The 13,775-nt window shown below is 30.7% G+C and overlaps 1 protein-coding gene across 1 annotated transcript; it reads left to right on the top strand.

The window, feature by feature from the left end:
• The first annotated feature begins 8,048 nt into the window (after nt 1-8,048).
• Nucleotides 8,049-10,201, top strand: LOC137816097 (uncharacterized). Its single transcript, XM_068619191.2, has one exon. The coding sequence runs from the start codon at nt 8,113-8,115 to the stop codon at nt 9,853-9,855; it is 1,743 nt and encodes a 580-aa protein (XP_068475292.2). The 5' UTR covers nt 8,049-8,112; the 3' UTR covers nt 9,856-10,201.
• The last annotated feature ends 3,574 nt before the right edge of the window (nt 10,202-13,775 follow it).

Raw genomic sequence — 13,775 nt, forward strand, 5'->3', positions numbered from 1 at the left:
TTATTTATGTGTCCACTATTAATTAATACTAATTGACTTTGTTTTTTTTTTATAAATATGTCCTGTATTTTTTACTTGAAATTAATATGATTACATCATCAATAATAATAAAAATAAATACTAATTTATGTTTATAGATTCAACTTTTATGTTGTTGTAGAGTTTAATTTTTTATTTTTCTTCATTTTTAAAAAAAAATAATTTTAAACTACACATTTTTAATTTATTACTTTTTTATTTTTATTTTGTAAAAACTCATTTATTTATTCATTAATTATATTTCTAATTATTTTAAACATTAAAAATATTTATTTTTTAATGCATTAAGTGTAGCATTTGCATTAGCTTTTTTTTAGACTTTTGCATTTAGGGTAGACACTTCAATATTATTTATGTGTTCACTATTAATTAATACTAATTGACTTTGGTTTTTTTATAATTATGTCCTGTATTTTTTACTTGAAATTAACATGATTATATCATCAATAATAATAAAAATAAATATTAATTTATGTTTATAGATTCAACTTTTATGTTGTTGTATAGTTTAATTTTTTATTTTCTTCATTTTAAAAAAAATAAATTAAACTAAACATTTTTAATTTATTACTTTTTTATTTTTATTTTGTAAAAACTCATTTATTTATTCATTAATTATATTTATAATTATTTTAAACATTAAAAATATTTATTTTTAATGCATTCAAAATTAAAATTATTAAAAAAATAATAATTTATTATTTATTTATTTATTTTTAAAATAGTGCTAGATAGGGAAATAAAAAATAAAAGAGTGCTAGATAGGGAAATAAAAACAAAAGGGTGCTAGATAGGGAAATAAAAACAAAAGGGTGCTAGATAGGGAAATAAAAACAAAAGGGTGCTAGATAGATAAATAAAGATATAAATGGTGGTAGATAGGAAGCATTAATAATTTATATATCATGACATTTTTATATAATTATATAAATAAAATTGAATAATTTTATAAATTTGTATACCTGAAATGCAAAATGATACAATTGTTTTTAAGTCTTTAAAAAGATATACATAAATTAATTATTTTGTTGGTCCTTTCTTTATTAAATCTGGCTAAGAGAATATAACTTGTGTTGTGCACTTCTTATTCACGTAACCCATTTTATTTTGGGTTAATTTTTTTCCCGTAAAATTAATTTTTGTCTTTGCTTGATAAAAATTATTAAAATAAATTCTTATTAATTATATTATTTTTAACATAAATTATATTATAACATTATATTATTCATGTCGTTGAATCAGCATAAATATTTTAACTTTTTAATTCACAGTGGGATTTAAACTTTTATTTATATTTTTAGAGAAATGAAATCTACTGTGCTCACGCAATCTAGCAATCAGGAACATGTTTTTCACACTCCACTTCTAGTCATTTTCTCGTCAGAAGTAAAAATTTAGTAAGAATCTACAAAAAAAATAACATTAAAAGATAAGTATCTTATTTTAAATTACAAATTATAAAAAAACTAAATATAATCATATCAAAACGAATAACTAAAAATGTATATTTGGTATGTGTAAACTAATCAAACCATACACAATTACACACACTGCATACAAGAGTCTCTATTCCAAACTTAATTTGGGATGTCCACTCTGATAATAAATAATAAAAAATACATTACATTTTGTATTGGAATGAAAAATAGGTCTTGTTCTCTTGCAAAGCTTTTGACTATTTACCTTTATTGTTAAGCTCAATGTTGACACTTGTTTTTCATTGCATTTTCTTGGTTTGCAGGTGTCGAAAGTAGGGTTGATATTTGTATTGGAGGTGGAACTAGAATCTTCCACTTCTATGTCTACAATGCTTGTTGTCATAATGTTAGAGACGAAGTGGATGATAAAGTGTCAACCAAAGCATAAAACAATCATTTAGTCTATAGTTTATTCCTTATTTGCAACACCATTTTTTTTTAAACTTTTTTACTATAAAGAGATAAATAAATAAATAAATAAAATAGTAATGTAATAAATTTTAAATTTTTTATAAAAATGTCTTAGAATTGTAGTAAAAATAGCATTGTTCAATTTTTTTTTATATCTAATAAAGTTCATAACAATAACTAATCAATAAATTAAAATAAGCATAAAAGAATAAAATATGATAGTTTAAAATAATACGTTCAATTTGGAGAACGAGTGTAAATTTGACTACCATATTCTTATTTTTAAGTAAAAATTCATCTTCATTTTCATATATAATGGATATAATTTTTTTTCATTGAACAACAAATATATTTGTATTTCCATTATATCCACTTCTTTATTTCTTTACTGTTTTAAATATTAATTAAATAATTACTTATAAAAAAAATAGAGTTTATCTAATATTCAATATTAGTAGGATACATATATTGTTTTCTCCAATATCAAATATAAAAAAATTTATAATTATATAAATATAAAATAAAAATATCAAATAACAATTAAATAATTATAGAAAAAAGTAAAAATAATTAAATATACTACATAAATATAAGTTTCAAAATTAAGAAAATAATATTGGGATAAGTATGAGTATGAGGATGAGAATTTGCAAATATATATACATAGTCATTCCCATCTCAATATACCTAATTTATGAATTCGAGTACTATTCATACTATACCATATTTAATAAATACATATTTTTCGTTAAAATTAAGATAATTGAGACAATATCAATGAAGATGTTATTGCTAGGCTCAATTTCATCACATGTTCATGGTTATAGAAGGCTCTTCTCAAAATAACTCTTGTATAATATTAGTGAATAAAAATATAGAAATATTAACACAGTAACTGATTAAAAAAATAACAGTATATCTACAATGAAAAATATATTTAAAAAGACTAAAGTTTTAAAATTACAAAATTAAACACTACCAAAGGAAGAAGTATACTTTAAAATCAAACACTAACAGTACTCTTATAAAATAATTAAAACGTATAGGCTGATGAATTCAATCTTATAATTAGCAAAGTGTTTATCACTTAATTTATATTATAAGTGTTTGTTTGACCCAACTTTCCTTTTTCTGTTTCAGTAGGTCTTAATCTTTTTCTTATATATACACCATGTATTTTACTCTCTAATATACAAGTGAATAAAAGTTTCTTTTATATTTATTTTTCTCTACAATTAGGGTTCATCAAAACCTTTCTTTCTTCATTACAATTATGTGCGATTACGTACGCTACATTAAAGCATCACATCAGATAAGGAATATTCATCTTCATTTACTGTAATATGGTATCAGAGCTCTTCGAATGAAGAGTTCTGCTGCGCTTCTCTCTGATTTTTATTTCCCTCTTTGCTGTTCTTGGTTTTTTTTTTTTCTGTTCTCTTTCAAAATCTTGATTGGTTTTAAAAATCTTTTAGGCAATGTTTAATGAAAACCCTAGTCTTCATAGTCTTAATAGTAGTCACACTATTACATGCAATTTTTGTGGTAAATATGGTCATACTGAGGCTGTTTGTTTTCGCAAAGTGGGTTTTCCTTCTGGTAATGTTAAAACCTCAAAGTTTTCTTTTACTAGAAAAGTCTGCACTTTTTGTAATCGTCTTGGCCACACTGTTGACACCTGTTATAAAAAGCATGGGTTCCCTCCTGGCTACAAATTCACCAATTGGACATCCCAAGCCAATAATATGATTACTACTGACACTTTTTCTGAGCTTTTTCCTAAAGAAGAAGATGTAAAGGGGATTCAACTTACATCACAACAGTGCCAATTCCTTACCAACATTTTGTGTCAGCAAAACCTTGAGGATCCTGCCCCTCACACTCAAATTAATCAAGTCGGCACCATCTCTACGGATGAAATCCCCAATACTGAGCATTCTTCAACAGGTAAGTTTCTCTCTTCACTATCTTCTATAAAAGAATCTTGGATTATTGATTCTGGTGCCACTGATCATGTTTGTCACAATTTGAACATTTTTACTACTTATACTAAAATTAAACATGTCTTAATTAGTCTTCCAAATGGCCAAACTGTTTATGCCACATATTTTGATTTAGTACGTTTTTCTGATCAGTTTTATTTGTCTGATGTGTTATACGTGCCCCATTTTCAATTAAACTTAATATTTGTTTCTAAACTCACACATCAACTTAAATGCACTTTAACTTTCACTTCAACCCACTGCATTATACAAGACAATCTCACTCAAGAGAGGATTGGTACAGTTAAAGCCACCGCTGGCTTGTACCTTGTCACTACCTTGCCTGCTTCTAGTAATTCTAAACCGCATTGTTTTGCTCCTTTTATTAATTGTAATATCACAGACAAAACACTATGGCATTATAGACTAGGACACCCTTCACATGAAAGATTACATGTCTTAAGCAAACAATACTCTTTTATTACTGTTGATACTCATCATGTATGTGACACTTGTAGTCGTGCAAAACAGAGAAAACTTCCTTTCACTTTAAGTAATACTGTTACCTCTGCTATTTTTGATCTTGTACACTTTGATATTTGGGGACCATGTTCCATAACAAATCTAAAGTGCGTCAACACATCATTAACTTCACTGTTTTCGTTCAAAATCATTTCAAAACTAATATCAAAACGATTCGTACTGACAATGGTGTTGAGTTTGCTATGTCAAATTTTTATGCTTCAAAGGGAATTATACATCAAAAATCTTGTGTTGAAACACCACAACAAAATGGCATTGTAGAACGTAAACATCAACACATACTAAATGTAACCCGAGCTTTACTTTTTCAAGCAAATTTTCCTCCTATTTTTTGGGAATTTGTAAATCATGCTGTTTTTTTAATAAATGTTATTCCTACTCCATTACTTGATAACATCACTCCTCATGAAAAGTTGTTTGGAAAACCATATGACATTTCATTTCTAAAAGTGTTTGGTTGTCTCTGTTATGCTAGTACCATTACTGCACATAGGGAAAAATTAGATGATAGATCTATCAAAGGTATTTTTCTTGGCTTCCCGCAAAATACAAAAGGTTATATTATCTTAAATTTAAAGTTTCATAGCATAGAGATATCAAGACATGTAATCTTTCATGAAAACCACTTTCCATATAAATTGGACAGTGGCTTGCCTAAGGACCCTAACACTTTATCTCTCCCTATTTCTAATGCATATAATTCTGCTTTTGATTTTTTTTCTGATACTGCACCTCCTGTCGAGCCATGTGCCTCTACTCCTGCACCCAATACTGTTCCTCCACCAACCTCATTATCCTATGATCTTCCAACAAATAGTGCCTTTGCTCCTGCATCCAACATTGCACCTCCATCAGAATTATCACCGCCTGCATCTCCAGGAAGCATCTCACCCCAATTTCCAAGAAGATCAGCTCGTCCTCACCGACAACCTGCCTATCTTGCAGATTTCCACACTGCAACCAACACTGTAAGTAGTAGATATCCTATTCATAATTACTTGTCTTACAATTCCTTATCTTCCAATTTTAGAAATGTTATTTTCTCTATCAATTCGCATCCTGAACCTCAGACATATAACGAAGCCTCCAAACATGCTTCTTGGCAATCTGCCATGCAAGATGAGCTTCAAGCTCTTGCTGCTAACAATACTTGGCAACTTACCCCTCTCCCTCCAGGAAAGAAAACTATTGGTTGTAAATGGGTATATAAAATCAAATACCATTCTGATGGCACTGTTGAGCGCCACAAAGCTAGAGTTGTTGCCAAAGGGTTTACCCAACTTGAAGGACTTGATTTCTTAGACACTTTTGCACCTGTTGCTAAACTCACTACCCTCCGCCTTCTGCTTGCTATTGTCACTACCAAAAATTGGATTTTAAAACAACTTGATGTCAATAATGCATTTCTTCATGGTGATCTCCATGAAGAGATATACATGACCCCCCCACCTGGCCTCTCTCTTCCTTCTCCCCAGCATGTTTGCAAGCTTCAACGGTCTTTGTATGGCCTTCGTCAAGCTGGTCGCCAATGGTACGCCAAACTTTCTACTTTTCTTTTATCAAATAATTACTCTATTTCTGTTGCTGATCACTCTCTTTTTCTTAAATATAATAATGATAAACTCATTGTTATTCTTGTTTATGTTGATGACTTACTCTTAACTGGTGATGACACTGAGGAAATCAATACAATTACTGCATCCCTTCACCATCACTTCAAGATAAAAAATTTAGGTAATCTCACTTACTTTTTGGGACTGGAAATTGCTCGCAACAGTACTGGTCTTCATTTAAGTCAACGCAAGTATACTCTTGATCTCCTTCAAGAAACTGGCATGCTTGACTCTGCACCTGTGACCACTCCTATGACTCACACCTCCCGTCTCTCTCCCGACCAAGGCTCACCTCTCGATGCTGATGCCACTTCTCAATACAAAAGACTCCTTGGACGTCTAATTTACTTAACCAACACACGACCAGACATCGCCTTCGCTGTCCACAATTTAAGCCAATTCATATCTGCACCCACAACTCATCATCAGCAACTAGTGAAGGACTATATTTTTCTCACACTAGTTCACTTCACCTTTGTGGTTTTAGTGACTCTGACTGGGCAACGTGTCCTACCACATGCAAATCTGTCACTGGATATTCCATCTACTTAGGAGACTCCCTAATATCATGGAAATCAAAGAAGCAGTCAACTATCTCCCGCAGTTCCTCTGAAGCCGCCCTTGCCACCACCACATGTGAGTTACAATGGTTGTCTTACCTCCTTCAGGATTTACATCTTCCTCTCTCCCAGCCTGCAACCCTGTACTGTGACAACAAATATGCCCTTCAAATAGCTTCTAATCAAGTTTTTCATGAACGAACCAAGCATATCGAAATTGATTGCCACCTAGTTCGTGAAAAACTTAACTCTGGTCTCCTCAAACTACTACCCATTACTTCTGCAATGCAAGTTGCTGACATATTCACCAAGCCCCTTGCTTCCGCACGATTCTCTACTCTCAAATCCAAGCTGGGCCTGACAAATATCTACTCCCTAGCTTGAGGGGTGTTAATATATTTAATTTTCTATTTTAAATTATTGGGCTTTGTTTGTTTGACCCAACTTTCCTTTTTCTGTTTCAGCTAGGTCTTAATCTTTTTCTTATATATACACCATGTGTTTTACTCTCTAATATACAAGTGAATAAAAGTTTCTTTTATATTTATTTTTCTCTACAATTAGGGTTCATCAAAACCTCTCTTTCTTCATTACAATTATGTGCGATTACGTACGCTACATTAAAGCATCACATCAGACAAGGAATATTCATCTTCATTTACTGTAATAGTACTGAGTATAAAATAATTTTAAACAAGTCATTTAGGTACATAATTATCGTTCATATAACTCTTAAGATAATTATAATTATATATGTTAATAAAACTTATCATACTCATCTTTTGCATTTGAATGATAATGTAAAACTAGTTTTTGAGGCTCTAGTTTTTTTGCTGTCTATTAGTTTATTTAATATTTAAGCAAATATTAGTTTAAAATGTTAATAATTAGTAAACACGTAACTAAATCCAATAGCTATATTTTAAGTATTGAATATTTTTTTAACATAGCTTTAAATAATAATTATTTGGGTACAAGTGTTAATGAAGATAAAAAACTATAAGAAATTAAAATTTTAAATAACATTAAATGATATTTTTTATTTTGAATTCTTTAATAAGTGGTGTTGAATCACTATAAAGAAAATCCTTATTTGTAAAAAAAGAAAACACAACGTGAGAGTGAACGTTTTATTTTGTAATTTGCTGAAGCTTATAGTGGAGAAAAAGGTGGTAATTAAGGGCATCAAAGAATGAGTTAAAAATTAATCGAGAGATAAAGGTATATTGACACGTGGTTTTTGGTATGGCGGCAGATGCACTAAGTATGGTTGAGAATTTTTGTGCAATTAGAGGTACGACGCGTGGCCTTCAACTATATTCATAAAGGTAAGTAGAAATTAGTGGGAGTAGCCACATCATTAACATCTTATTCCAAACTCATGCTATAAATACACTCAAACTAACCCATTCATCTACAAGCTTTAATCAAACTGCATATTTTCTTTTCTCCCAACATACACAATCACTCGTATTTTCACCGTACAATGATGGCCATATTTTCACGTAAAGTTATAATGCATATTATTTTACTCGTTATGATAATCATTGGGAAAGTGCATGGGCGAAAACTTCAAAATTCCGGTGGGGAAGGAAATGGTGGAGTGGCAGATGGAGGTTTTGGAAGTGTAGCAGATGGGAAAGGTAGGATAGGTGGTGGTAAATGTGGAAGTGGTAATGTTGGTGGAAGTGGTAATATAGGTGCGACAAGTAACATAAGTGGTGGTGCAGGAGGTGAAAATGTTGGTGGAAAAGGTAACCTAGGTGGTGGTGTAGGAGGAGGTGGGAATGTTGGTACAGGTGGGAGAGGTAACATAGGTGGTGGTGCAAGTGGGGGAGGTAACATAGGTGGTGGTGGAGGTGTGGGTAGTAACATAGGTGGTGGTGCACGTGGGGGAGGTAACATAGGTGGTGGTGCAGGTGGGGGAGGAAACATAGGTGGTGGTGAAGGTGGCGGAGGTAACATAGGTGGTGGTGGAGGTGTGGGTAGTAACATAGGTGGTGGTGCAAGTGGAGAAGGTAACATAGGTGGTGGTGGAGGTGGGGGAGGAAACATAGGTGGTGGTGAAGGTGGCGGAAGTAACATAGGTGGTGGTGCAGGTGGGGGAGGTAACATAGGTGGTGGTGTAGGTGGCAAAGGTAACATAGGTGGTGGTGGTGGTGCAAGTGGGGGAGGTAACGTAGGTGGTGGTGGTGGTGCAGGTGAGGGAGGTAACATAGGTGGTGGTGCACGTGGGGGAGGTAACATAGGTGGTGGTGGGGGAGGTAACATTGGTGGTGGAGGTGGAAGAGGTAACATAGGTGGTGGTGCAGGTGGAAGAGGTGACATAGGTGGTGGTGGTGCAGGTGGCGGAGGTAACATAGGTGGTGGTATAGGTGGGGGAGGTAACATAGGTGGTGGTGGTGGTGTAGGTGGGGGAGGAAACGTAGGTGGTAATGGTGGTGCAAGTGGGGGAGGTAACATAGGTGGTGGTGCAAGTGCGGGAGGTAACATAGGTGGTAGTGTTGGGGGAGGAAACATAGGAGGTGATGGTGGTGCAAGTGGAGGAGGTAACATAGGTGGTGGTGGTGGTGCAAGTGGGGAAGGTAACATAGGTGGTGGTAGTGGTGCAAGTGGGAGAGGTGACATAGGTGGTAATGTTGGTGCAGGTGGGGGAGGTAACATAGGTGGTGCACGTGGAAGAGGTAACATAGGTGGTGGTGGTGGTGCAAGTGGGGGAGGAAACATAGGTGGTGGTGCACATGGGGGAGGTAACATAGGTGGTGGTGGTGGTGTAGGTGGGGGAGGAAACGTAGGTGGTAATGGTGGTGCAAGTGGGGGAGGAAACATAGGTGGTGATGGTGGTGCAAGTGGGGGAGGTAACATAGGTGGTGGTGCACATGGGGAAGGTAACATAGGTGGTGGTGCACGTGGTGGAGGTAACATAAGTGCTGGTGGTTGTGCAAGTGGGGGAGGAAACATAGGTGATGGTGCAAGTGGGAAAGGTGTCATAGGTGGTACTGCAGGTGGGGGAGGTAACATAGGTGGTGGTGCACGTGGGGAAGGTCACATAGGTGGTGGTGGTGGTGCAAATGTGGGAGGTCACATAGGTGGTGATGCAGGTGGGGGAGGTAGCATAGGTGGTGGTGCAGGAAGTGGGGGAGGTAACATAGGTGGTGGTGTAGAAGGAGGTGAAAATGTTGGTGGAGGTGGGAAAAGTAACATAGGTAATGGTGCAGGAAGAGGTTGAAATGTTGATGTGGTTGGAATGAAAATATATGTGGAGGTATCGGTGGTAGAAAAGGTAATGTAAGTGATGGTGTTGGTCTTAGCGGAGTAGGAGGTGTAGAAATAAATGTTAAGGTGGAAGAAATAGCATAAAGAAAAAAGTTATAACAAGAATAAGTTGTACTAGTATTATAATTCTAGTAATTAAAAGTAGAATATACTTTCTATGACTATTAGATGTAATAATAATGAAGCTTTCATGATTAAATTTTAATAGTTATGTAGAAAAATATTAAGATCATATTATTGTAGTAGAAATGTTATGTATTTTGTATCTATACGAATAATAAAAAATAAATTGAGTGTGATTTTATATACATGAGATATTATATATATATATATATATATATATATATTAGTTCGTTGATTGTATAATGTAGAAGTTCTTTCTTTCATGAATAAAAATTAAACTATATAACAAGATAAATATGTATGCATTGCTTGGTAAAATTAGCTTAATTTGATAAGTAATAAACTAGTTTTTAATTAATGAACTCTTAAATTATAGGTTTTAGGACGATAAGTTAGTTGATTGGATTAAAAATATTTTGATAAATCGATAAATGGAATATTAAGAATATAACTACATTAATTTTAGGATAAATATTAGTACAGTAATTACTAACACATTGTTTTTAATATTATAAGAAAAAGAAACTAAAGTCTAGTACAATAATTTTAATTTAATTTATTTTGTTTTGTTTGAACATTGTTTACGATTAAGTTAATTGAACTTGTGTTTAGGTTTTGGTCTTTAATAATTATTACATATATTTATTAAAGATAAAAATAATATTAATATACAATTAGATTTAACGGAACAAGAAACACTAATTTTTTTACCTATTTTACTAAAAATAAAATACGTCAAATACTTGTTATACTAACCTACTATTTAAGCTAAATTTTACTATATAAATAAAATTTGTATTTTTAAGGAAAATATATTATTATACAATTATAATTTTATATTTTTTTAAATAAGTAAATTCTTGTTAAATTGTTTAGTACTTTTTTATTTGCGTAAAATTAACTAAAGAAATCATCAAATACTGAGATAGTGCAATAAATAATTATTTCCTTAAGATTGAAATAGGTAAAATAAGTAAAAATGAATTAGAAATAATAAGAAAATATATTACAATATATGAAATAATATTAGAAAAAATTAAACAAGTTACAAGTTATAAACTATAAGCTATCTGACGTAACCTCTAATTGATAAATTAAAAGTTTCTAATACAAGTTCTTTTTATATATTTTAAAAATATATGTTAAATAGACTAATAGTTAACTTATTAGACTTATCAAACATATTTATAATATATTTATAAAATTAATAATAATAATAATAATAATAATAAACCAATTCTCTGAGGCAATTTAATTTGGAATTTAACACTCTTTTTTTTAGATAAAAGTTTTATGACATTAAATCGGTACATTACGACTCATAATTTTAAGATTTGAATCATTATTTTTGTTAATATTATTTAAATCATAAATACTTATTCGAATAATTTTATTATTATTAGGAAATATTTTTGGTTTTAAAATAATTTTAGGAATATCACACTGGGACAACTTAAGTCCTAAAAATTGGTAATGTAAACATGTATTGTCTAATTGACCCTCTTTAATAAAGAAGACTTTAAATTTGTTCTCATTATTTTGTAAATTTGTTCTCATTATTTTAAGTCATGGGTAAAGAGTTATACATTGGATGATTTTTTGTGTATTTATTGTACAATATATTGAAGTCCATGGGTTAGTCTTAGCCCATTAAACTTTATGGGTGTTTATGGTCCTATCACATTTTTTTCTCAACTGTTATGGGTCACCACAATTATTTTGGTTAAACGTTCATAATTATTAAAAGCTAACTACTAGTAAAAAAGCTAATTTATTGAAAGTATTTGATAAATCATCTTTGAAATAATTGATAAATTTAAAATAATAGAAATATATATATATGATATTTTTGAACAAAATTTATTTTTATTTTATTAATAAAATATATTTAAAATTATTTATATTATTATAAAATTATTAAATAAAAAATAATTTTAAAAAAATAATTAGTTATTATATTGATTAAATTAGATATATTTTATAGACTAAAAAATTATTGATTTATTAATAAAAAATTATAAATTAATTTTAAAATTTGTATCTAATTAGATATTAATTAATTTAATTTTAAAGTTGATAGTTAATTAAATACCAATTTAAAATATATATATATATATATATATAATTTTTTTTAATAATAAAGAATATTTTATATATCAATAATTTTTTAGTAGATAAAATAATTGTAACATCTCTATATTTTCTCACATCTAATAACCAAAATTATACAATGTTTCAAATTATATAACCCTCTTCATAGGGATTTTAAATATTTACATAAGATTAAAACAAAATATTCAAATTAAAATAAACATTTTCATCCTCCAACTTCTCATTTAGAAGTTCTATCACTTGTAACATCATATGCTCTCGTATAAATACATGATCATCACAAATTAAAGAAAACAAAGCAAAGGGTAAGCTAATTATTTTTAAAAACTTCTAATATAAATATAATTTTAAATATTCCCATAAAGCCATAAATTCTCATGCATTTCCACATAACCATCAAGTGTCTAAAATTTCACAATTCATCTTTCTCTTGTCATACTTCTACTGACTCACAACACATAGACATTTGACTCTACTTCCGGAAGACTCGTGTATTGAAATTAAAATCTTGAGACTTGCACCTACCATAATACTCGTTGTGAATCCACGTAGCCATGCACATAAACATCTCAATATCTCATCATCTAGTATGACATGGTAAATTCAAATGTTCTGAAAAACTAGATTATATTTCAAACCGTAGATAAATTCATATTAACCTTCATCGACTTTCACCAACTAAATAACTTCATCTATGTGATTCTATTATATCTTATATCAGTAGAGTAAGGATTGTCTCATTGGATCGGGACCTGACAGATCTATACATCCTAATAACCATCTCAACACGGTATTTCCTTTCCTGAAAATGTTATTGTTTGATCACACTTTCATATCATTCCATACCTCATGTAGCACATCAATACACCATTCAATCACATCATATAATAATTTAAATTTTCAAAACAAACCAAATATATCTAAAAATTTATTTAAACACATAACTAAGTTCCTTTAATTATATTTCTAAATAAAATTTAGAAGTTTCATTGAAAACAATAAGCAATAATAAACTAGGCTTTCAAAATCCAAAATAAAAATTTGAAGTTTTTTTTAAAGTCTAGCTAGAGCGAGAACTTGCTCACTTGAGCGAGATTAGGTCTCGCCCAAGAAAAATCTCTCGCTTGAGCGAGATTCAACCTGAGAGCACCTAGAATTTCACCCTAGACTTCGCCCGAACGAGATTCATTCTCGCTTGAGCGAGAAGGGACCCGAGAACACCTCATTTTTCCATTCTATTCTCACTTGAGTGAGAATTTGCTCACCTGAACGAGATATGCAGAGAAATTTGCATAAACTTGTCATATTGCTCATGTTATACTACTAAACCAAGAATGTATTCCACTCATAATAAAAACTGTCTTCACTACCAAGAGTCCAATGGCATACTCCGATCGTTAGACTGATGAGCGAGGATGTCAGAATCTTAGAAAGAAAACAAAAAAAAAAAAAAATTTTAAAGACACGATGATTCTTTTAAAATAAAACCTAAATAACTAAATTTATATTTATATACTCTTTTAAATTTAATAATAAAATATTTAAATATCATTTTAATTATATCAATTTTACTATAAAGTATTTTTCTGGTTCGGTCCTTAAGGTTGTTAAATGAAAATACAAAAGAGTGATATCTTC

This window comes from Phaseolus vulgaris, chromosome 1 (assembly GCF_051622355.1).
Source record: "Phaseolus vulgaris cultivar YP4 chromosome 1, ASM5162235v1, whole genome shotgun sequence".
NCBI lineage: Eukaryota > Viridiplantae > Streptophyta > Magnoliopsida > Fabales > Fabaceae > Phaseolus > Phaseolus vulgaris.